The sequence below is a fragment of the Sorex fumeus genome, unplaced genomic scaffold (genome assembly GCF_029834395.1).
Source record: "Sorex fumeus unplaced genomic scaffold, SorFum_2.1 ptg000067l, whole genome shotgun sequence".
NCBI classification, from domain to species: Eukaryota; Metazoa; Chordata; class Mammalia; order Eulipotyphla; family Soricidae; genus Sorex; species Sorex fumeus.
In genome coordinates this window covers 3,911,559-3,931,152 of record NW_026606124.1, presented here as the reverse complement: position 1 = coordinate 3,931,152, position 19,594 = coordinate 3,911,559, and the positions used below count along the sequence as shown (strand labels likewise).

At 62.5% G+C, this 19,594-nt stretch overlaps 1 protein-coding gene across 1 annotated transcript in view; it reads right to left on the bottom strand.

The window, feature by feature from the left end:
* Positions 1-303: 303 nt before the first annotated feature.
* HCN4 (hyperpolarization activated cyclic nucleotide gated potassium channel 4) overlaps positions 304-19,594 on the bottom strand; it is a 42,539-nt gene continuing 23,248 nt past the window's right edge. The window contains exons 2-8 of the mRNA XM_056128704.1: positions 16,534-16,957; positions 8,144-8,305; positions 6,231-6,449; positions 2,619-2,765; positions 2,281-2,521; positions 1,925-2,089; positions 304-1,824 (exon numbers count right to left, since the gene is read on the bottom strand). Of these exons, the coding sequence (XP_055984679.1) occupies positions 512-1,824; positions 1,925-2,089; positions 2,281-2,521; positions 2,619-2,765; positions 6,231-6,449; positions 8,144-8,305; positions 16,534-16,957 (2,671 nt within the window). The 3' untranslated portion in view covers positions 304-511. The remainder of the gene's footprint in view (positions 1,825-1,924; positions 2,090-2,280; positions 2,522-2,618; positions 2,766-6,230; positions 6,450-8,143; positions 8,306-16,533; positions 16,958-19,594) is intronic.

Sequence of the window (19,594 nt, the reverse complement as noted above, 5' to 3'; positions counted from 1 at the left end):
ACTAGACGGCACAGTGCAGGCAGTTCTAAGGAGCACTACAGACTCTCACACAGATCCTGGCTGGCTCCTCCCCGCATCTGGCCAAGTTTGCAGCAGGAAAAACGCAGGACTCCAAGGACACGGGCAGCCGAGGACAGCCCCATTCCCAGGGAACTGGGGGCCCCCACAGAGGGCTCCGAGTGCCAGGACACGGGGTTCGGGGGTGGCTGCCACCCCCAAACAACAAAGGCGCCGGGCCGGCTGCTCTTGGAGCCCCACCTCTGTGTGCAGAGACCCCAGGCGCTCTCACTCTGCACTGGGGCCTGCCTGCTTCCCTCCCCCTCCCGCGAATATTAAAATAGTCTATAAAAGCCAGTGATCAAAACTGGAGCGCTCTCGGGGTACCTGGGCGTTCCTGGCGCCGCTGCTCAGGTGAGGGCGAGTGCAAGGGTGCTGGCGCCTGTCCTAACCACAGTCACACCTGAAGGAAGCGCGAGGCGGGCACGGGGTGGGGCGCGGGCCCACCCCCCGCTCAGAGGTTGGACGGCAGTTTGGAGCGCACCGGCTCCGCTCCAGGCCCCGGGGCGCCCGCAGGGGCGGCGGGCCTGGCCCCAAACAAGGAGAGGGGGGGTGGCAGAGAACCTGAGGATGTCTTCCGAGGCAGGGTGACGTGCAGCTGGCCCGGGGCGGCACCATGGGGCCTCCCGGGCGCGCCCAGGCCCCCGCCGCTGCCCCCGGCCCTGGGGAAGGGCGGGAAGCCCCCCACCGACTCCCCGGAAGAGTGCGGGGACGCCCGGCGCAGAGTCTGCGCCCCGTCCTGGGGCAGGGCCGGCTGGGAGGCCGAGATGAGCTTGAGGTCCTGGGTGAGGCGGCCCCCGGGGGTCAGGGGCGGGGTCCCCCTGCGCTGCGGCACCTGCGGGGGCGGCGGGCTGGAGGCGGGGGGCAGCAGCAAGGAGCCGTGCGAGCCGGAGGCGCGCGGCGGGGGCCCGGGGAAGGTCCTGGGGGGGCCGGGGCTGTGGCCCGCGGGGCTGGGGCCGGCGCGCGGGGAGGGGGCGGCGACGGGCGAGGCGCCCCCGAAGCCCGCGCGCTCCGGCTGCCGCGGGGGCGTCTCTGGGGTGCCCGGCTCCCCGGGGGGCTGGCCCAGCTGCCCGGGGCTGCAGGCCGGGGACCGCGCGGCGGGCGGCGGCGGCGGCAGGAAGGGCTCCAGGAGTCCGGGCGCCCCGCGGGCCCCGGGCAGCGGCGGCGGGGCCGGGCCGGCCTGCGGGGAGCGCGCGCCGGGCTGCGGCGGCGTGGGCAGGGGCGAGTCGGACGAGGACACGGAGCCGCCCAGCGCCCGGTGGAAGGGGCCGAAGCCCGCGGGCGCGGCGGGGGACGAGGCGCCGGGCGCGGGCAGCAGCGGGCTCAGGCCGGCGGGCGCCGCGAAGCCGGCCAGCTGCTGGATGTGGAAGCACGAGGAGGACGGCGTGTCCAGCTGCGACGGGCTGCTGGCGGGCGAGGCGGCGCCCAGCGCGGCGGGGGCCAGCGAGTGCAGGCGCGCGCGGTGGCGCGGCGTGGGCCCGGGCGGCGGGCGGAACACGGCGGCCGGCAGGCGCGGGTGGTGCGTGAGCGCGATGGCCACCGACGTGGTGGCCGCGGCCGCCTGCAGCGGCGCCTGGACCAGCGGCGTCCAGATGAGCGGCGCGGGCGCGGGCGCGGGCGCCGAGGCCGCCTGGGCGCGGTGCGCGCAGTGAGCCATCTCGCGGTCGTGCTGCACGATCTGCTGGATGATCTCGTTCTCCTGGTAGTTGAACACGCCCGAGTTGAGGTCGTGCTGCACCTTGTGCAGGAGGATGGAGTTCTTCTTGCCTGGAGCACGGGGGCGCGGGAGCAGAGGGCGCGCTCAGGCCCGGGACCCCCCGCCGCGCGCCCCGCCCCGCCCCGCGGCCCGCGCGCACTGCCCGCTCACCGATGCGGTCCAGGCGGTCCAGCGCCACCGTCTCGAAGGCGCGCCGCATCATGGGGTACTCCTCCAGCACCTCGTTGAAGTTGTCCACGCTCAGCGAGTACAGGCGGCAGTAGGTGTCCGCCCTCACGCTGGCCGTGCGCCGGCCCCGCGTCAGCAGGCAGATCTCTGGAGGTGGGGGGCGGACAGAGGGAGTCTGGGCATTGGGGGGCCCGCGCCTCCCCCATCTGAGAGCTTCGCAGGACCTCCTCCCTGCCTCCGGCTCTGCAGGTCACCCGCCCCACCTCCGTCCAGGACCCACGGGCCTGGCATCTTAGGGGTCTCTGCAGCCCCCTCTCCACCCGGTCCTGCTCACTCACCTCCGAAGTAGGAGCCGTCGGCCAGCTTGGTCTCCTTGTTGCCCTTGGTGAGCACGCTGACCACGCCGTGCTGGATGAAGTACATCTTCTTGCCGATGGTGCCCTCTCGGATGATGTAGTCCCCGGGCTGGAAGACCTCGAAGCGCAGCTTGGTCAGCATGGACGTCACGAAGTTGGGGTCAGCATTGGCAAAGAGCGGCATGGAGGCCACCAGCTTGCGGCAGTTAAAGTTGATGATCTCCTGGGATGGGGTGGGGGCAGGGAGAAGGCGTGAGGGCGTGAGGGCCCCAGGGCAGGCTCCCCAGAGTCCATCGCCGCCAGCCAGGCCTCCCACCTACCTCCCGCAGGGGCTCGCTCAGCTCCCCCAGGATGCTCTCCTCGTCGAACATCTTGCCCTGGTAGCGGTGCTCGTAGTAGTCGTGGATGCGCTGCCTCGTGTCGGGCGGCAGCTTGTGGAACGACATGTACTGCTCCACCTGCTTGTACTGAGGCCAGGGAGAAGGGACAGGGTGTCACCTCCAGCCCAGCCAGCCCACTGTCCCGGCCCACGGGGCTGGGGGGAGGGGTGCCGGGGGGCCCTACCAGTGTCTGTCATCATCGCGCTCCCCACAACAGAAAGCAGCCCTGGGGGGGGGGGCAGCAGGGCACAAGGCACAAGCTCACAACAGCTCCAGCCCAGGGCAGGGCCAGCTCGGGCAGAGGCGCCCTTCAACAGATGCTGGGGGACAAGAGATGTGCGAACCCCAGTGCCCTTTCCTGCTCCCAGGGCCAGCTGTCCCTGGGCTGGGGTGGAGAGGGGGGATGTTCAGAAGCAGGGCTGGGGGCAGGAGGCTGCGACTGGGCAGTGACTGTCCAGCATGCCGGAATCCAGGACCAACCAGAAACAAAGGTGTCTGCATACACGAGGACCCTACGGACAGGAGAAGATGCCAACGGTCTGCCCCTGGCCATGCAGGGCCACCCCAGGGGACAGTGATGGACTGGCTGGTCTCTGGGACCCAGAGTGGCAGGGTGGGGAGGCAGGTCTGGTGCCCGGAAGAAGCCGCTGGGCTGGGGTGGCTGGGAGAGATGGCAGTGGGGGAGAAGGGCAGCGCACACGTGTCAGAGAAGGCTGCGGTGACTCAGGAGGAACTGCAGAGCTATTAGGTAAAGGTTAACTACAGACAGCACCAGTGGGAGCACAGCACCCCGACTAAGCCCTGGAATGAAGCCCGGTACGTTCCCTAAACTAACCCCTGATCTGGGTCCCAGATCCTATGCTGTATCTACAGGGAATCCTGACCTGTCACACTTGCAGGCCTGAGTCTGCCCCATGCTGAACCCTGACCTGTCTCACACAGACACACAAACTCAGCCCTGATCCTGTCACACACACACACACACACACACACTCAGAGCCCTGATCCTGTCACACACACACACACACACACATATACACACATACACGCAGAGCCCTGATCCTGTCACACACACACATACACACACTCCGAGCCCTAATCCTGTTACACACACACATACACACACACTCAGAACCCTGATCTGTCACACACACACACTCAGAGCCCTGATCCTGTTACACACACACACATACACTTAGAGCCCTGATCCTATCACACACACACAAACACACGTGTACACTCAGAGTCCTGATCCTGTCACACACACACACACACACACACACTCACTCAGAGCCCTGATCCTGTCACACACACACGCACACTCACTCACTCAGAGCCCTGATCCTGTCACACACACACACACACACAGACACTCAGAGCCCTGATCCTGTCACACACACACATATACACACACACACGCAGAACCCTGATCCTGTCACACACACTACACACACTCCGAGCCCTAATCCTGTTACACACACACATACACACACACATACACACACTCAGAACCCTGATCTGTCACACACACACACTCAGAGCCCTGATCCTGTTACACACACACACACATACACTTAGAGCCCTGATCCTATCACACACACACAAACACACGCGTACACTCAGAGTCCTGATCCTGTCACACACACACACACACACACACACACTCTCACTCAGAGCCCTGATCCTGTCACACATAGACCCCGATCCTGACTTCACAGGCAGAGCTGCTCCAGCGCCTCTCCTTCCCCCGGAGGCCTGAGGATACTCAGTGTCACCCCTCCCTCCACCTGGCTCAGCTGCCCTTGGCCTCCTGGCTGGAGCCCTCTGTCCTAAGCTGGTTGGCTTATCCCCATAGTGGACACACCTTCACTTATGCCTCTCACAGCACCCCACGGACTCCACCCCACCTGCCTCTCCACACCTGCCCCGGGCTCTCCTGAGTTCTCTTTGCCCAGGGCTTGCACCCGCCCACCATCCAGCCAGGGTGCAGGTGACTCAGCCATGAGGACCAGCCCTCTTGTGGGCCAGATGCAGGAACACAGCGTGGAGGGCTGACCTGGCCTGGCCTCAAGGACAGGCACACGGAGTGTGGTGAAGGGGAATTGGGTGCACCACGGCCACCCGGTGGAGTGGGGGACTATCTGGCCACAGAAGGCTCCAATGGAGGTCCAATTCAGGCAGAGGATGAAGAAATGCCCAGTGGACCAGATAAGGGGCTTCCAGGCTCAGGTCCAGATATAGGAGGGAGCAGGAGCAAGGCCTGATGGGCAGGCTCTGGCAGAAGGGTAGAGGCCAGGTGCCAGCCAGAGAAAACACTTGGGAGCCAGAGAACAAGAACAGGGGACAAAGCACTTGCCTTGCATGTGGCCACCAGGGGTTGGTCCCCCGCACTGCAGGCCGCCCAAGTACCACCAGAAGTCATTACCCAGCGCTTCTGGACATGGCCCCAACTCCCCACCCCCAAACCAAAAACAAAACAGTGAGGACTGACTGCTTCCAGAAGCAATGAGTCCTGAGCAGGGGAGGGATGGGATCTGACTCATCTATATCCACGAAGATCGGCCATTTCTTCCTCGCACTCGCCAAGATGAGACGCCCAGTGCCTCCCCCTCACAGCGGAGCCGCGGTGCCAGGGACGGCCACATGCCCGCGCTCACGGCTCGCTCATGGAGGAACCGGCACAGGGCACAGGCAGAGGCCTGGCAGGGTGAACGGGGGAGAGAGTGCACTCATGCTCAGGGGATGCTGAGGAGGGTCTCTTGGGGTCTGGTGGGGCGTCATGCTCCTAACCAGACAGGGGGTGGCACTCTGAGGCCAAGAGCAAGAGGCCTCTTCTCTGCCATGTGATGGATGAGATTTTCAAGCAGGCCTCACTGAGCACCACAAGGGTTGACGGTGTCTGCTGGACCATGGGGCAGCAGCAAAACGGTGACCATTAGGAAAGCAGGAGAGACAGGGCAGAGAGGCAGTCCAGGCCAGGCGAGAGAGCAGGAAGGATGGGTCAGCGAGCGGACAGGCCGAGGAAGCAGGGGTCACTGTGAGGCTGCTGAAGCAGGGGAGGAGGCCTGAGGGGAGTGGGGGAAAGGGGCGGGGGGAGGTGGGACTTGGCAGGTTTCTTCTGAAAGGAAACTGACATGAGGGCCAGCAACGCCTGGAGATGGTGGAGGGGCTAAGGACGGTCCTGGGGGTCACGGGGGCCACGTGGTGAGGATCTGGCTCAGGCCCTGGGACACCAGGTGTGAGAAGAGCAAGACAGAGCAGGAGCTCACTGCTGGGAAGGCCGTGGGGTGGGGTGGGGGGGGTTGGGGATGGGGAATCCGAGTCCAGGAGAGAGACAGACCCTCAATCACACCAGCAGGAGAGGCGGGAACGGAGACGAGCCTCGCGGGAGGCTGCAGTCTTTCATCCCTAGGGGGTCTCCTTCTTTTTCCTCCGCCGCCCCCTCCCCACCCAGGGGTCCCAGTCAGGGGCTGGGCATGGGAGGGTGTGGCCAGGACACACCCGAGGGGACACCTTCCCGAGCGAGCGAGTCCGTGCCCGGGTGCCGCCTACCTTCTCCTGGTACTGGCGCCGGGAGGAGTCCAGAGACTGGATGAGCGCGGTGGCGTGGCCGATGAACATGGCATAGCAGGTGGCGCCCACGATCATGCTAAGCATGGTGAGCCACACGTCCGACATGCCCACGGGCGCCTGCCGCCCGTAGCCGATGCACAGCATGTGACTCATGGCCTTGAAGAGCGCGTACGAGTACTGCTTCCCCCACGAGTGGTTCTGCAAACAGAAGGGGCGGGGGAGGGGCTGGTGGGTTCCAGCCCAGGGACGGGCAGAGCCTTCTCAATGGGGGACGCCCCCAATGTCCTACCCACCCACTTTCCAGTGGCTGGGCTCAGGGCTCCCCACCTTGCTGCTGGTCAAAGGCCTCGTATGAGGCCCAGGGAAGCCGCCAAAGGCCCACTCAGGCCTCTCTCTTGCAGCCCCGAAGCTCCAGCAATGGTTGGTGAGGCCCGCCTCCCCCCTCCCCAGGCCAGGCCTCAGCTCCTGAGGAACTGAACAGCTCCATTTCTTCCCCCACCCCCAGGCCCCCAAACCGTGGCCAAGGGAGGCCCTTCCCACCACAAACCCTGATGAAAAACTCAAATCCTCCTCCTCCAGGGAACGGGGCCTGGCAGGCTGCGCAGTCCCCATCCTGGGCAGGGAGAGTCAAGAGCGCCCTCACCCTATTATCCCTGCCCACATCCATGCAGTCCGCGGCCCCCCCCCTCAAAGGTGGACAGGACGGCGCACCCGCCCAGAGGCGGCTGCGGGAGGGAGCACGGCTCCTGGCTATTTTTGTCTCTGAAGCTGGTGTCTCCAGGAAGATTCTATGGGGAGACAGGGCTGGAAGGGCCTGGAAGGAGGGCAGAAACCGGACACAAAGGAGACCCTTCCAGATGGGTCAGCACTGACTCCATCCCCTCCACCTCCTTGCTCAAAACTAACCCACCTTAGCTGGGGACGCACAGAATCCTGGAGCCTCGAGGCTGGCCAGGTCCCCAGAGCTCGGCCACGAGGTTAAGATCATAGACAACCACCAGGGACTGGCTGGCAGAGTCAGCCTGTGAGCTCAAGGCAGGACTGAGTGGGAGGTCTGCTGTGGGGCCTGGGGTGAGGACTGGGGGCCCCCAGCTGTCTGCAGGCAGAGCTTCTGGCCTAACCGCTGGGCCTCTGGGGACCAGGGGAAATTCAATCCATATGGCCACTTCATTTACACTTAGCTCATCAAAGGCCGCTCGGGAAAGGCCTGTTTGATGCAGAAAGATGCCTGAGGGTCTCTCTCACGGGCTCAAAGCTGGTTTCTCCTCCCCTGGGGCCCCGGGGATTAGCCTCCACACCAAACCCAACTGCCTGGCAGGGAAGTCCAGGGAGGTCGGGCTCAGCTGAGCCGAGGAAGGACTCACAGATCTGGGTGCCCCTGTCCGAGCCCACCCTGTCCACAGAGAGGGGGGCTCTGCTCTGTGTCCCCTCCAAGTCCAGCTTCTGTCACTCCCCCCAGGCTGGTACCCTGACCATCTCAGGACCCAGAAGAGGGGTGGGGACACATGCAGTATGGGGAGAGGGGGGGCGGCCTGCTGACAGAGCATCTCGGGGGCCTTCCAGCTCTTGTGCTTGGCTTTTTTTGTCTTTTTCTTTTTTCTCTTTTGGTTTTGGGCACACCCGGCAACATTCAGGACCCCGGGTTACTTCCGACTCTGCACTCAGGAATTACTCCTGGCGGTGCTCAGGGGGCCCACAGAGGATGCCGGCGATCGAACCCGGGTCAATCTTGAGCAAAGCAAACGCCCTGCTCGCTGCACTATTATGCCAGCCCAACAGGGGTCTGTTTGCCAGGGGCGGGCCTAGGGGGGGTTATAAGCTCTGCGACAGGGCTTCCGAGGACCCTAAAGCGTCTCTCCCCCTGGGCGGGCGCGGGTGCCTGCCAGCCTTACCACCATGTCGTTGATGGCCACCCAGCAGTCGTCGGGGAAGTCCTGCAGCATGGGCACCAGGAACTGCAGGCAGCCGTCCCAGTGGCACAAGAGCAGCATCATACCGATGAGGTTCACGATGCGGACCACCGCGCTCGCCAGGTCGTAGGTCATGTGGAAGATCTGCGGGCACAGGGAGGCGTTGGTCCAGAGGGGACGTGGGGACGCCAGCTGCCCCTGCCTCTGTGCTGCATGTGGCCCTGGCAACTCCATGCAAGCCTGGCAGCGCATCTGGCTCAGGCCGGGTCTGGCCACAGCCCGGAGGGAAGGCGGGAGGAGGGGGAGCCTCCCCATCTGTGCACGCTGCGGGGTGGGGCGGGGGCTCCCACAGACAAAGGTGAGCCATCTGGAGACCCAGGAAGCCCCCCAGCAGGTTGAAGCACCTCAAGGGGACCAGAGCCCGCCACTGTGAGGCTCCTGGGAGCACCCGGCCAGAGGTCCATCAGGGCTTCCCTAAATCTGTCACTAGGGGCCAGTGGGTTCTGCCTGCGGTGCTGCGAGACTGCAGGGGGCTGGGGGTGGGGGGACACAGCCAGGCTCACAGCAGGCTCTCCCGGACTCCTAGCTGTGTGGCCTTGAGAAAGTCCCCGCACTTCTCTGCTCGGTTCCTTGTCCGGAGAGTGGGGACGGGAGCTGGTATCTGAGTGAGCTGTCAGAGCGATGAAGTGCTTGATGCTGGGCAGAGACTCGCCCGATAAATTGCGAACCATGATTCATTGATAAGCTGTTATTAAAAATTCATCTTTATGACTAGCTCCCGTGTCGGTGGGAAATCTGTTTGCTATAGTGCAGAGCCGTGAAAGCAGTGCCCGCCCCAGCCAGCTCGGCCTGGCAGGTCCCTCCCCGGCCTCCGCCTGCCGGCAGGGCCCCCACACAGTGAGGCGGGTGAAGTGGGCAGAAGGAGGCGGTGCAGAGTCTATAGGGAGGTCTCTGGAGGATTTGGGGGATATCCCCAACCTACCACTGGTCTCTGCACACGCTCCCCAGGAAGAGACAACGTGGGGAGAGGCTTCGGGCCCAAATACAGACACGCCAACTGCCACCAAGACCCAGCTGAGGCCCATTTCAGAGGGGGAAACTAAGACCCCAGAAGCAGACCCTGGATTTTTCCATACCCTGTGTCTGGTCTCTAGGCTGGTGGCAGGGCAGTCACCTTCTCAGCGTCCCCCTCTTGAACACGGGGCAAGGTTTTGAAAACTCAAAGATATTCACTTTTAGTCCCTCGGCCCCACAGTGGCCTTCTCCGGGCGGCCTGATCCTGGATGTTACCATACCTGAAAGGCTGCAGCTTCGGAAAAATCCCTGACAGGTGAGCTCAAGCTCCCATCACCCAAAACTGAGGGACAAAAACACCAGACCACGAAGCCCATCTCCCACCGGACCTCATGGCCAGTCTCCCACCAGACCACGTGACTCATCTCCCATCAGACCGTGTGACTCGTTTCCCACCAGACCACAGGGCCCGTCTCCCACCAGGCCATGTGACCCGTCTCCCACCAGACCATGTGGCCCGTTTCCCACCAGATCACGTGGCCCATTTCTCACCACACCGTGTGGCCCGTTCCCCACCAGACCACATGGCCGGTCTCTCACCAGACCATGTGGCACGTATCCCACCAGACCATGTGGCCTGTCTCCCACCAGACCACGCGACATGTCTTCCCCACCACAGCATCTCCTGTGAACTCCCAAACCCTTTGCTGAAGGCTGTGTCCATCCCTGGCTCTCCCCGGAGACAGTAGCAGGGCTGGGGCACTTGCCTTGCACGCAGCCGGCCCCCGTTCAATCCCCTGCACCGCATCACCACACCCTGCGTGAGCTCTGAATCCAAAGTTAGGAGTCCTCCCTGAACAAGGCCGGGTATGGCCCCAGGTCCCACCTACCACCTCCTCTGGCTCCTCTCTTTCCACCAAAGCTCAGAAAGTGGCAGAATTTCCAAGGGGACTATGAGAGGCAGATGCCCACCAGCGGCTGGACTGGCGCTGTGCAGGAAGGCAGCTTCCCCTGGCTCTATTCTGCAGGTGAGCCAGTGTGGGGAGAGTGCAGCTATCCCTATGGCCGCTATCACTCAGTGAGCCAGACCCAGGTCCATGGCGTCTGACTCAAGGACACCCTCCGTCGGCAATGAGGCAGGTGGAGGTGACCGTGGCAGTCCCAGGGGAGAGGCCCGGGCTGTGTGGTCAGTGCGCCAGCTCGAGGCCAAGATCCCACATCCGGGGGTGTGGCACGAGGGGACGGTCAGCCAGAATGGGGGTCAGGTGAGGGGTCTGTCCACCCCCCACTGCTGTCTCCACCGAGGTCTGGGGGGGACTCCCCCTAGCTCCTCTGATTGCAGCATGGTTGGGTTCTGAGGGAACTCCCACCACGACACTTAGGTAACACCTCCTTGCCGTGGCTTCACACACTACAAACCCTTCTAAGGCTCGGCTGGCCACTGCCCCGACTCCAGGCACAGAGGAGCCTCAGGGATGCCCCCTCCTTCCCTCCCCCATTCAGCAGGGCCTCACCCCGCCGCCATGTCCTACACTGCCAGCTGCTAGGCCCAAGTCCAGCCCCCAGTGAGAGCCCACGGAGATGCAGTAGGATGAGGTCACAACGGGAGCCCCTGAATGACTGAAGCAGAGAAGGGAGAGGGGATTTCTCCCAGGTTTTTCCATCTTTGGGAGCACAAAGCCAGGAGAAGGCCAGCTACGGGGGTGAGGGGCGACTCTGAAAGGTGGCGATTCACAAGCACAAGGGGCCTTGGTACGCAGCACATGGATACATGGTGCGGCTGCCTGACTGCCAACTCGAGAACACGTGGGCAGCTGGCTGAGGGCTGAGGACGTGCGCTGGGTCATTTCTGCAGCTCCTGAAGCAAACACACAGATAGACCACCAGGGTGCGGATGCAGAGAGCACTGGGTGCAGGGGCACACCCTCCTCCAAGGCATCAGCCGAGCACTCTGCTGGGGAAAAGGCCACCGTGGAGGCCAGGCCTGGAGAAGGACTAACAGATGCAGCTTCACGGTCCAGGCCCGGACACTTAGAATTGTGAGTCAACCGCTGACCCACGCACGGTAACAAGCCCAGCACTCCCCTGGCCGGACACGCCTGCAGACAGTCTAGCCTCCTCAGGGGGCTCCCCACCCCCACCCATTCCCAACCGGCAGAGTGCACAGAGATCTTCGACAGATAAACATATAAGTCACACGGGGCCCAAAGAACGGTCCCAAAGGCTGAGCCCCAGCACTGCCTGGGCCCCCCAGCACCACCCCGAGTTCCTCAGGCCGGGAGCAGGTCCCGAGCACAGGTGCACGTGGCCCCCCCACAAACCCAATACTATGCGGAGAGAAGTCGACCAGAAAGACGACTCGGAACGGTCTCTCTCATCTGAGGGATATAAAGAAACGTAGCACGAGAGTCCCAAGTGACCCAAAGCGACAGAATGTAAGAACGGCTCCGCAGAGCGGAACTCAGCAAAAGTGTGAGACTTGCGGGGGTGGGGGTGTGAGTGGGGGTGGAGGGGGGATCCGGGGACAATGCTGCAGGGAAGTGACACTGGTGGGGTGTGTGTGGCGGAGGGGGGGGTGTTGGAATGTTGTATGCATGAAACCCTACGGTTGACAGTGCTGTGAAACTGTATAGCAAAGTGACTATGAAAACATGAAAAATAAAAACAAACACTGAAAATATCTACATCTCTTAAGCCCATATCACCCCTCCTGTGAAAATTCCCACCGTCACAGCCCCGCGTCCTCACCCGAATGGGCTTGCTGTATTTTTATAAAACCCTCCAGTACTGGAGCGGGGGCTGCCTTTTGGTTCCTTGGGGGTGGCCTCAGGCACATGCCAGGGAGGTGCATGGTCTCCGTCCTGCCCTCTCACACCCTACTGACCTTCCTTCTGTCCTGGGAGTCTGGCCTTGGACATCCCAACCCCTGAGCTCCCCCAGCTTTGCAGTTTCTCGGTGCCCCCTCCGCCCCATTTGCCTGGAAAGGCTCGAGGCTCCTGCCTTCGGGGACCGAATGCTGTCGAGCACGGCAGGCTCACTCACAGATGGCTCTGCGGAGTCTTCTCTCCTGGCCCCTCAGTCTCCCTTCGGCTGTAACTCATTTGCTTCCCAAAGCAGGCCGCCCTCTAATTTTGTCTTTGCCGCCATCTCAGCCTCGACTCCCCCAGAGCACACGGTGCAGTTTGGAGAAGGGTCAAGGCCAGGAAGGCAGCTTGTGTGTATGTGTCTGCTGTGTGTGTGTGTGGGGGGGGCTGGTGCATTCGGAAAAAAGCCTGTGCCCTGAGCCCGAACCTGCAGGACACTCTCAGCTAGGGAAGAGCAGTGGCAGGAGCCCCGGTGAGGAGGGGGTGCGGAGTAGGGGGTGCGCACTGTGCATAGGCACCCGCAGGGAGAGCCGGCGGGGGAGGGCGCACCCCCAGTCCATCTTGGCACCCCAGATGGTGAGGACACTCCCTGCTCCCCACAGCCTGGCCGGGGGCCATGGTTACCGAGAGGAGGCTGGACGTTGCTGGGAGAAGTTACCAAACACGGTGCATCCCCAGTGTGGGCTGGGCCAGGCCACTTGGCAAGTCAGCTGCACTGTGCAAATATTTGCCTGGCCCTCAATACCTCATTAAAAGCCCCTTGGAGGAAGTCAGTTCTGGCTTGTGTGGGGGGGACGGGGGGTGCTGTGGGCCTGGCCCTGGGGCACCCTGGCCTCTGGGCTCCAGGAGCGGCTCCCTGCGTGGCTCAGTCCACCTGCCTGCTGGCCCCAGGTGCTGCAGCCCTCACCTGCCCTGCCCTGCCGCCCTCTCTCAGTTGCCAGAAGAAAGAACCGACGGCCCAGTCCTGGGGAAAGACCAGTCACGGAGGCTTCTGCCCAGGCCATCTCCGAAGGCCGGCGGGTACTTCCTTCCCCATCACTCAGACACGTGCAGTCAACTCAGGCAGCAGAGGCCGAGTGAGCAGCAGGAACAAGGGGCACCGGGGACAGAGGGGCAAGCCAGGGTCCCTCCTGGGCACCATCCAGAGCGCCAGGCTGTGTCCATGAGACCACTCCCATGTTGTCCGAGTCCCTGGAGATGACAAACTCTGATCTGGGTTTTGTGACTGGGGAGGCAGGGAGGGGTTGGGTCAAACCCTTAGCTCAGGGGCAGTTCCAGGCTCTCTGCTTTGGTGATCACTCCCAGCAGTGCTGGGGGACGCTGTGTGGTGCCAGAAAGGAAGAGAGACCTGCCTCACGCCAGGCAAGCGCCTTCCCCCTTTGTGGAGGCCAGTTCTGAGAGAACGGCAGAGCCAGGCCCAGGTCCCGGCCTCCCCCTCCAGCCTTCCTGCCCCTGGGATGGGTGGCTGGGGTGCGGCCGGGAACGTCGGAAGAGGGAACCATGGTTTCTAACAATAGCCTCCATGCCTCTAACAAGCTCGCACCTCCAAGGGAGGGAGAGGCTGGGCTGGGAGCAAGCTGACCTAGATCCCCAGGGATGCGAGGTGGGGGGCAGGGGGCTCCTTCACCCTCACTGCTGGGACCCCCAAGACCCCACCTGCAGAGCTGTGGCTGACACCTGGGGGCTCAGTGGTCCAGGATCCTTGGGCCGGCGTTCCTGCTCCTTGAAGGTGGACAGCCAGCACCAGGCGATGTCCTCCCCACCTTCCACCCAGGCAGGCTGGGGACGGGGCTCTCAGATGGGGTGCACGCAGCAAGCTCAAGAGTCGGGGAAACTGAGGCTGGCAGAAGAAGAGTCTTGTTGCGCATGGAGAGAGGGCGGGGGAGCCTGCAGCGGGTTTTCTGGGCTAAATGCTCCCCCTCCAGCAATACCGCCAGGCTGGGGTCTCATGGGGGCAGCAAAGATGCAGCTAGGAGAAGCCTGGGGCTGGGGCGGGCTTTTACGATCTGGAGAGGAGGTTCCTAGGACCAGCTGGGAACCCTCCATCCAATCCCAGGGGCCCCGTGAAACGCCTGGCTGGGAGCTGCTGGGCAGACACCAGCTCGAGGCAATTTCCTCCCCGGCTGCTCTGCCAGATGAAGGGGGGCCCTCGGGATCTCCCTCCCGGCCCACAGCAGCAGCTGTTCCCACCCTGGATGGGGGAAGACCACTCGGGGGGCTCTACCCGACCAGAGTGCAGCCAGCCAGAGGGGCAGTGGGGATCCAAGCCCCAGCTACCCTCGGCCAGCCCCGGGCCCCGGAGCAGAGGCCGGGCAGCCAGACGCGCTGACCAATGACAGACCAGCTGCAAGGGGACAATGGGCGCCAACCCGGTCCTGCATGTCCCTGAGGACCAAACACCACGCCAGGAGTCTGCCAGCACCACCCAAACAGGTCCTCCAGAGTGGCCCCGCGTCCACCACACTGGCCCACTCAGCCAACATCTCTCTTCCTCGTGACAACAGGGCCTCAAGGCCACCTATCACATCGACAGTCACTCCCTCGGCCAGCCTGGACTCCCTGGTAGTGGTGGAGGAGGGGTCACCTCCAGCCCAGGAATACAACAGCACGCACTGTTGTCCTTGGAGCTGTCCTTGAGCTGTGTGAGAAGGGCAGGAGCCAGGAAACAGGGGTCAAAGGGCACCCTGCCACCGCAGGTGGGGGACAGAGCTAAGGCTTCCAAGCCTCAGTTTCCTCCCCTGAGAACAGGGATGAGAAAGTCTCTACATGTGGGAGAAAGGCATCTGGACACAGGAGTAACCACATTGCAGGAGTGTGGGGGTCACCGAGACAATCAGGGAGCAGGGGACTTCTCAGTCTAGCCTTTATGCCAGGCTCCACACTACGGGGGTCACCAGTGCCTCTCATGTCACTCTCCCAGTGACCCACGGAAGGAGGCACCACGTCCCCCCATTTTGCAGATGAAAAGACCGAGGATCAGGCAGGCCAGGTGGCACCAAGGTCACAGGGCCAGGCAGTGGGATTTTGTTTTTAGATTAGCTTTGGGCCACACCTGGCGCTGCTCAGGGCTTGCTCCTGGCTCTGTGCTCAGTGATCCCCGCGACAGCCAGCAGCCCACTCTGGACACCTCAGGGAGCCCTCACAGACCACATCTCCCGCTGCCCCACCCCCACCCCCCAATCCCAACCCCAGCCAGGCTTGCCCTTCCTCCCCGAGACTCGCCCAGGAGGAGCTGTGTGTACTCAGAGTGCTGGCCCCGGCAGATCCCTTAGGGCTGACTGTGTTAAGGGCGGCATCCAGGGGTCCTCAAGGGCCAGTCCTGTGTCCTTGCTTGAGGGATGCTTGGGGCACCGGGAGGAAACTTCCACCTGACAGCAAGCTGGTGAGGTATTCTCCGGCCTTCCCCTGCCCCCTGCCCTGAGACATTCCCCAGTGCTCCCCCTCCCCACCCCTCTCTGGCCCTCCCCAGCCCTCCACTCCAGCTGTCCCTGTCCATCCTGGAGCCACTGCTCTGCCCAGAGAGCACCCAGTGAGCCTGGTAGCATCTGCACAGGTGTCCTGCATCCCAGAACACACCCCGAGAGGGCTCGGCCACTCAGCTCTGACCCAGGGGCCTGCACTGGGCACTCAGGTGTCTGCCAATCCCACGGCTGGGGTGAAGAACCCAGGGCCGTCAGGTAAGGAGGGGCTGGCTAAGTCAAATCCAACTGCAGGATACACCATCCCCTGAGCCACCCTCTAGGCCTGGGGGACTGTCCCACTCATGCTCAGCTCCCTGCTTTTCTCTGTCCTCCCACAATCTCTCACCTGATTTTCCTGAAAATAGACCCACCCCCGTACCCTCGAGTCTCTTCTGGTCCAGGGATGTGGCTCAGAGGCAAAAGACATCTCATGAATGCAAGAAAATAAAGTCACTTTCACACAAACCGAGCCTCAAGATCCACTCCCCAAGAAGACAACCGAAGGTGGATCTGCACAGGAATCCAGGCTGTCGTCATTTATGACGCCTGGAGGTTTTGCTCTGAGCCCATTTCGACCCGACATTGAGCAGCCAGGGCTGAGCTCTGGCCCGCCACCCTCCCTCCTGCCCGCCACGTTCCCCATCTGGGAAGACGGGCTTACGCGTTTGCAGCCTCTCCAATGTGGGTGCCTCGACTTGACTTTCCAACCCAGGCTCATGGGGGGCTGGAGAAATAGCACAAGGGGAAGGAAGGCACTCGCCGTGCCCATAGCCTACCCCGGTTCCATCTCCGGCACTGCATACGGCCCCCGAAGCACTACCAGGCATGATCTCTGAGCACAGATCCAGGAGTCTGCCCTGAGCACTGCTGGTGGTGGCCCACAAACCCAACTTAAAACACTCTTTTGGAAAAAAATGATGATTTAAAAAAAATACAAAACTGTCCCCTGGAGCAGGGGTACTCTCCCAGCTCAGCATCTGCACTGCCGGTCGGGAGAGACCCGTGTCCCCCTGGGCCAGGGGCGGCCACTCACCTCCTCCCACTGGTGAATGTAGCGGATGAGGCGGGAGAGGCGCAGGAGACGCAGGAGACTGAGGATCTTGGTGAAGCGCACGATGCGCAGGGCCCGGGCCGTCTTGTAGACCTCGGAGTCGATGCGCGTCTCCACGATGAGGAAGATGTAGTCCACGGGGATGGAGGAGATGAAATCCACCACGAACCAGCTCTTGAGGTACTTCATCTTGATCCGCTGCGGGTCCAGGATGATCTCGGTGTTGTCCTCCACCACGATCCCTGTGCGGAAGTTGAGGACCAGGTCGATGAGGAAGAAGGTGTCGGACACCACGTTGAAGACGATCCAGGGCGTGGTGTTCTCATCCTTGAAGAAGGTGATGCCCACAGGGATGATGATCAGGTTTCCCACCATCAGCAGCAGCATCGTCAGGTCCCAGTAAAACCTGCCCAGAGACACAGGGGTCAGTGGCCAGAGGACACAGCAAACGAGTCCAGCTGGGAGGGAGGGTGGACGTCACGAGGAGGTTCTGGGAAAGGTTCTCAAGGCCCTGAATGCAAGCCTGGCCTTCAGGAGCCCTGGGTTCGATCCCTGGCACTACCTTGTCCCCCATGTGCCTCCTGAGCACTGATCCAAGAGTCGCCCCTGAGCACTGCTGGGTGAGACCCCAAAGCCAAGTACACAGGGAGAAGCCGGAGAGGCTTCTGGATGCTGCTGGAGGCAGGTCTGGTGCCCTGGAGGGCAGAAGGGCAGACTGGCGGGGCAGGCAAGCACAGAGAAGGAAGCTTGTCCTGCCCACTCACCTGCCTGAGCTGCCACAAGTCTCCCTCCACCCCCACCCGGTCCCTCCCCAAGTCTTCAGAGAGGCCAGCAGCAAAGCCACTGGTGGTGACCACCAGAAAAGAGCTGCTAGTGGCAGCACCCCAGCTCGACTTGTGGCCTGCCTCTGCCCTGCTCCAGCAGAGGCTGAGCTAGGCCAGCCTGTGGCCCCAGAGAGCAGGAAGCAGACCACACATGGCAGACAGAGGGCCCTGGCTCCCCAGACGCTGCCTGTCCGGGCCACGCTGGGGACACAGGTGACACCCCAGCTCTGCGCCTGTTACCCCACCCTGCTCCAAAAGCACCTGGCTAATTTGTCCCCCCAAAGTTTGCCTCCACACGCAGGGCTGGGAAAGACAGGAAAATGGGTTCTGGGGGCTTCAACACCAGCACAGTGAGACACAGTAAGCACAGGCCCCGGGGACGACTCACTCCCAGGGGCCCTTCGTGCGACTGCTCTCCATACCCCAGGCAGTCGCATCTGTGGAGCCGGGGCTGGGGTTCAGATGACAGAGACCCACATCTCCCTGGAGAAACACCTCCCGGCTCTCATGCCCTGCTGCGGGGAGGTGAGTGCAAAGGCGCGGGCGCGGGACACGGAGGACCTGAGCCTGCGAGGGTCCTACCAGCGGGATCTCACCTGTCTGGGCAACTTCGCGTTTGGGGCCAGGAGGCTGCTCCAAGAGTTAGCGTCCCTGCTCCGTGTGGGAACCCCAGGCTTGGTTGGTTTGTGTTTCGGTTTTTGTGTGCTTGGAGCTCACTCCTGGCTCTGTGCGTAGGAATCACCCCTGGTGGAGCTTGGGGGGCCAGATGGGGTCTGGGTATAGAAACCAGCGCAGCTGCATGCAAGGCGAATGCCCTCCCTGATTGCACTTTCACCAGCCCCAGAATTTCAGTTTTTTGTTTGTCTGTTCTCTTGGGGAGGGGCAAAGCCTCCCGAGAGGTGCTCAGGGACCTGGGGGCACTTCTGCCAGTCATTGGGGATGCTGTGAGTTCAGAGCTAGAGCAGGGGGTGCTATTCTCAGTGCCAAGGGCCACTGGGACCCCTCAGACATGCTTGGGGCCTCAAGGCCACACCTGGTGATGCTCAGGGGGCCCTGTGGTTTGAGCCATAGCTGGGTCCTCGTGTCTGATCTTTATCCTGTTCCCGAGAGCCCTGGGCTTGAGGACAATTAAGTCAGAGCAAAGTATTTTCTCCCTGCGACTCCTCGTGGTATGGAGAAGCGAGGCTCACCCCACGGAAGGGCACGAGCCTGTGTCCACTCACTGCCATGAGGTCTGAGAAGGATCTGGACAGGAAGAGCTGGCCGGTGGTTCTGAAAGCCAAGCCCTCAGGGCCGCCCAGGTGTCACCCGTGTCACACGGCATGGCCCTGACAGGGCTGCGGGGAGCCAGGGCCCTCAAGTTTTTGTTTTGGTTTTGGGGCCACACCTGGTGATTCTCAGGGTTTGCTCCTGGCTCTGTGCTTGCTCCAGAGGAGCACTCTGGCAGTGCTCAGAGGACCCTCTGGGATGCTGGGGACTGATCCTGGGTGGGCCGCCTGCAAGGCACGCACGCTGCCTTCTGTACTATGGCTCCAGCCCTCCTAGGAGCCTTCCTAGGGCAGGTGCCAAGGGCAGCTACTTCTCTGACCCACAACCCCCCACCCTTCCCCAGCCCCAGCCCCCTGTTTGCCCTGAAAAGCCCAACGTAAGGCCTGTGTCCCACTGCATGGAGCAGAACCCATTCTACGGTGACTCTCAGGCACGGCGGCATCCATGGCCCACCCCATCCTTCGCATGTAGCTCAGAGACAGTTGTGGGCACTCAGACTCCACACTCCCATCTCCCTACACACACAGCGTGCAAACACTGTGTGCACTCGCTGCCAGCATCCCTCCCACCTGACCTCTGGGGGGAAACTCAATAAACGCAAAAAGAATCGTGGCCTACAGAGGTCACGGCGGGCCCTGGGGCCCTCTGTACATAAAGCTAATAATACCCGGGCTGCAGGAGTTTCTAAAATTAACAGTGCGGGAGCGAGGCCGCGGGGAATGCTGACCGGGCAGGCCTGCCACCCGGCGGGCTCTACACTCTCCCTCTACTTCCCTCAATTACAGACCACGTCTGAGATGGTAATTAACAGGAGAATGTGTGCATTTAGCGGTCTTCATAAAGCCAAATTGCATGAAGCAAAAACACCCATTTCTTTGCATTTTGACTAGTTGTTCCCATCGCGAGCCTCCAGATGCTGAGATCCTTCTGGGGCTTGACGGACATGGGCT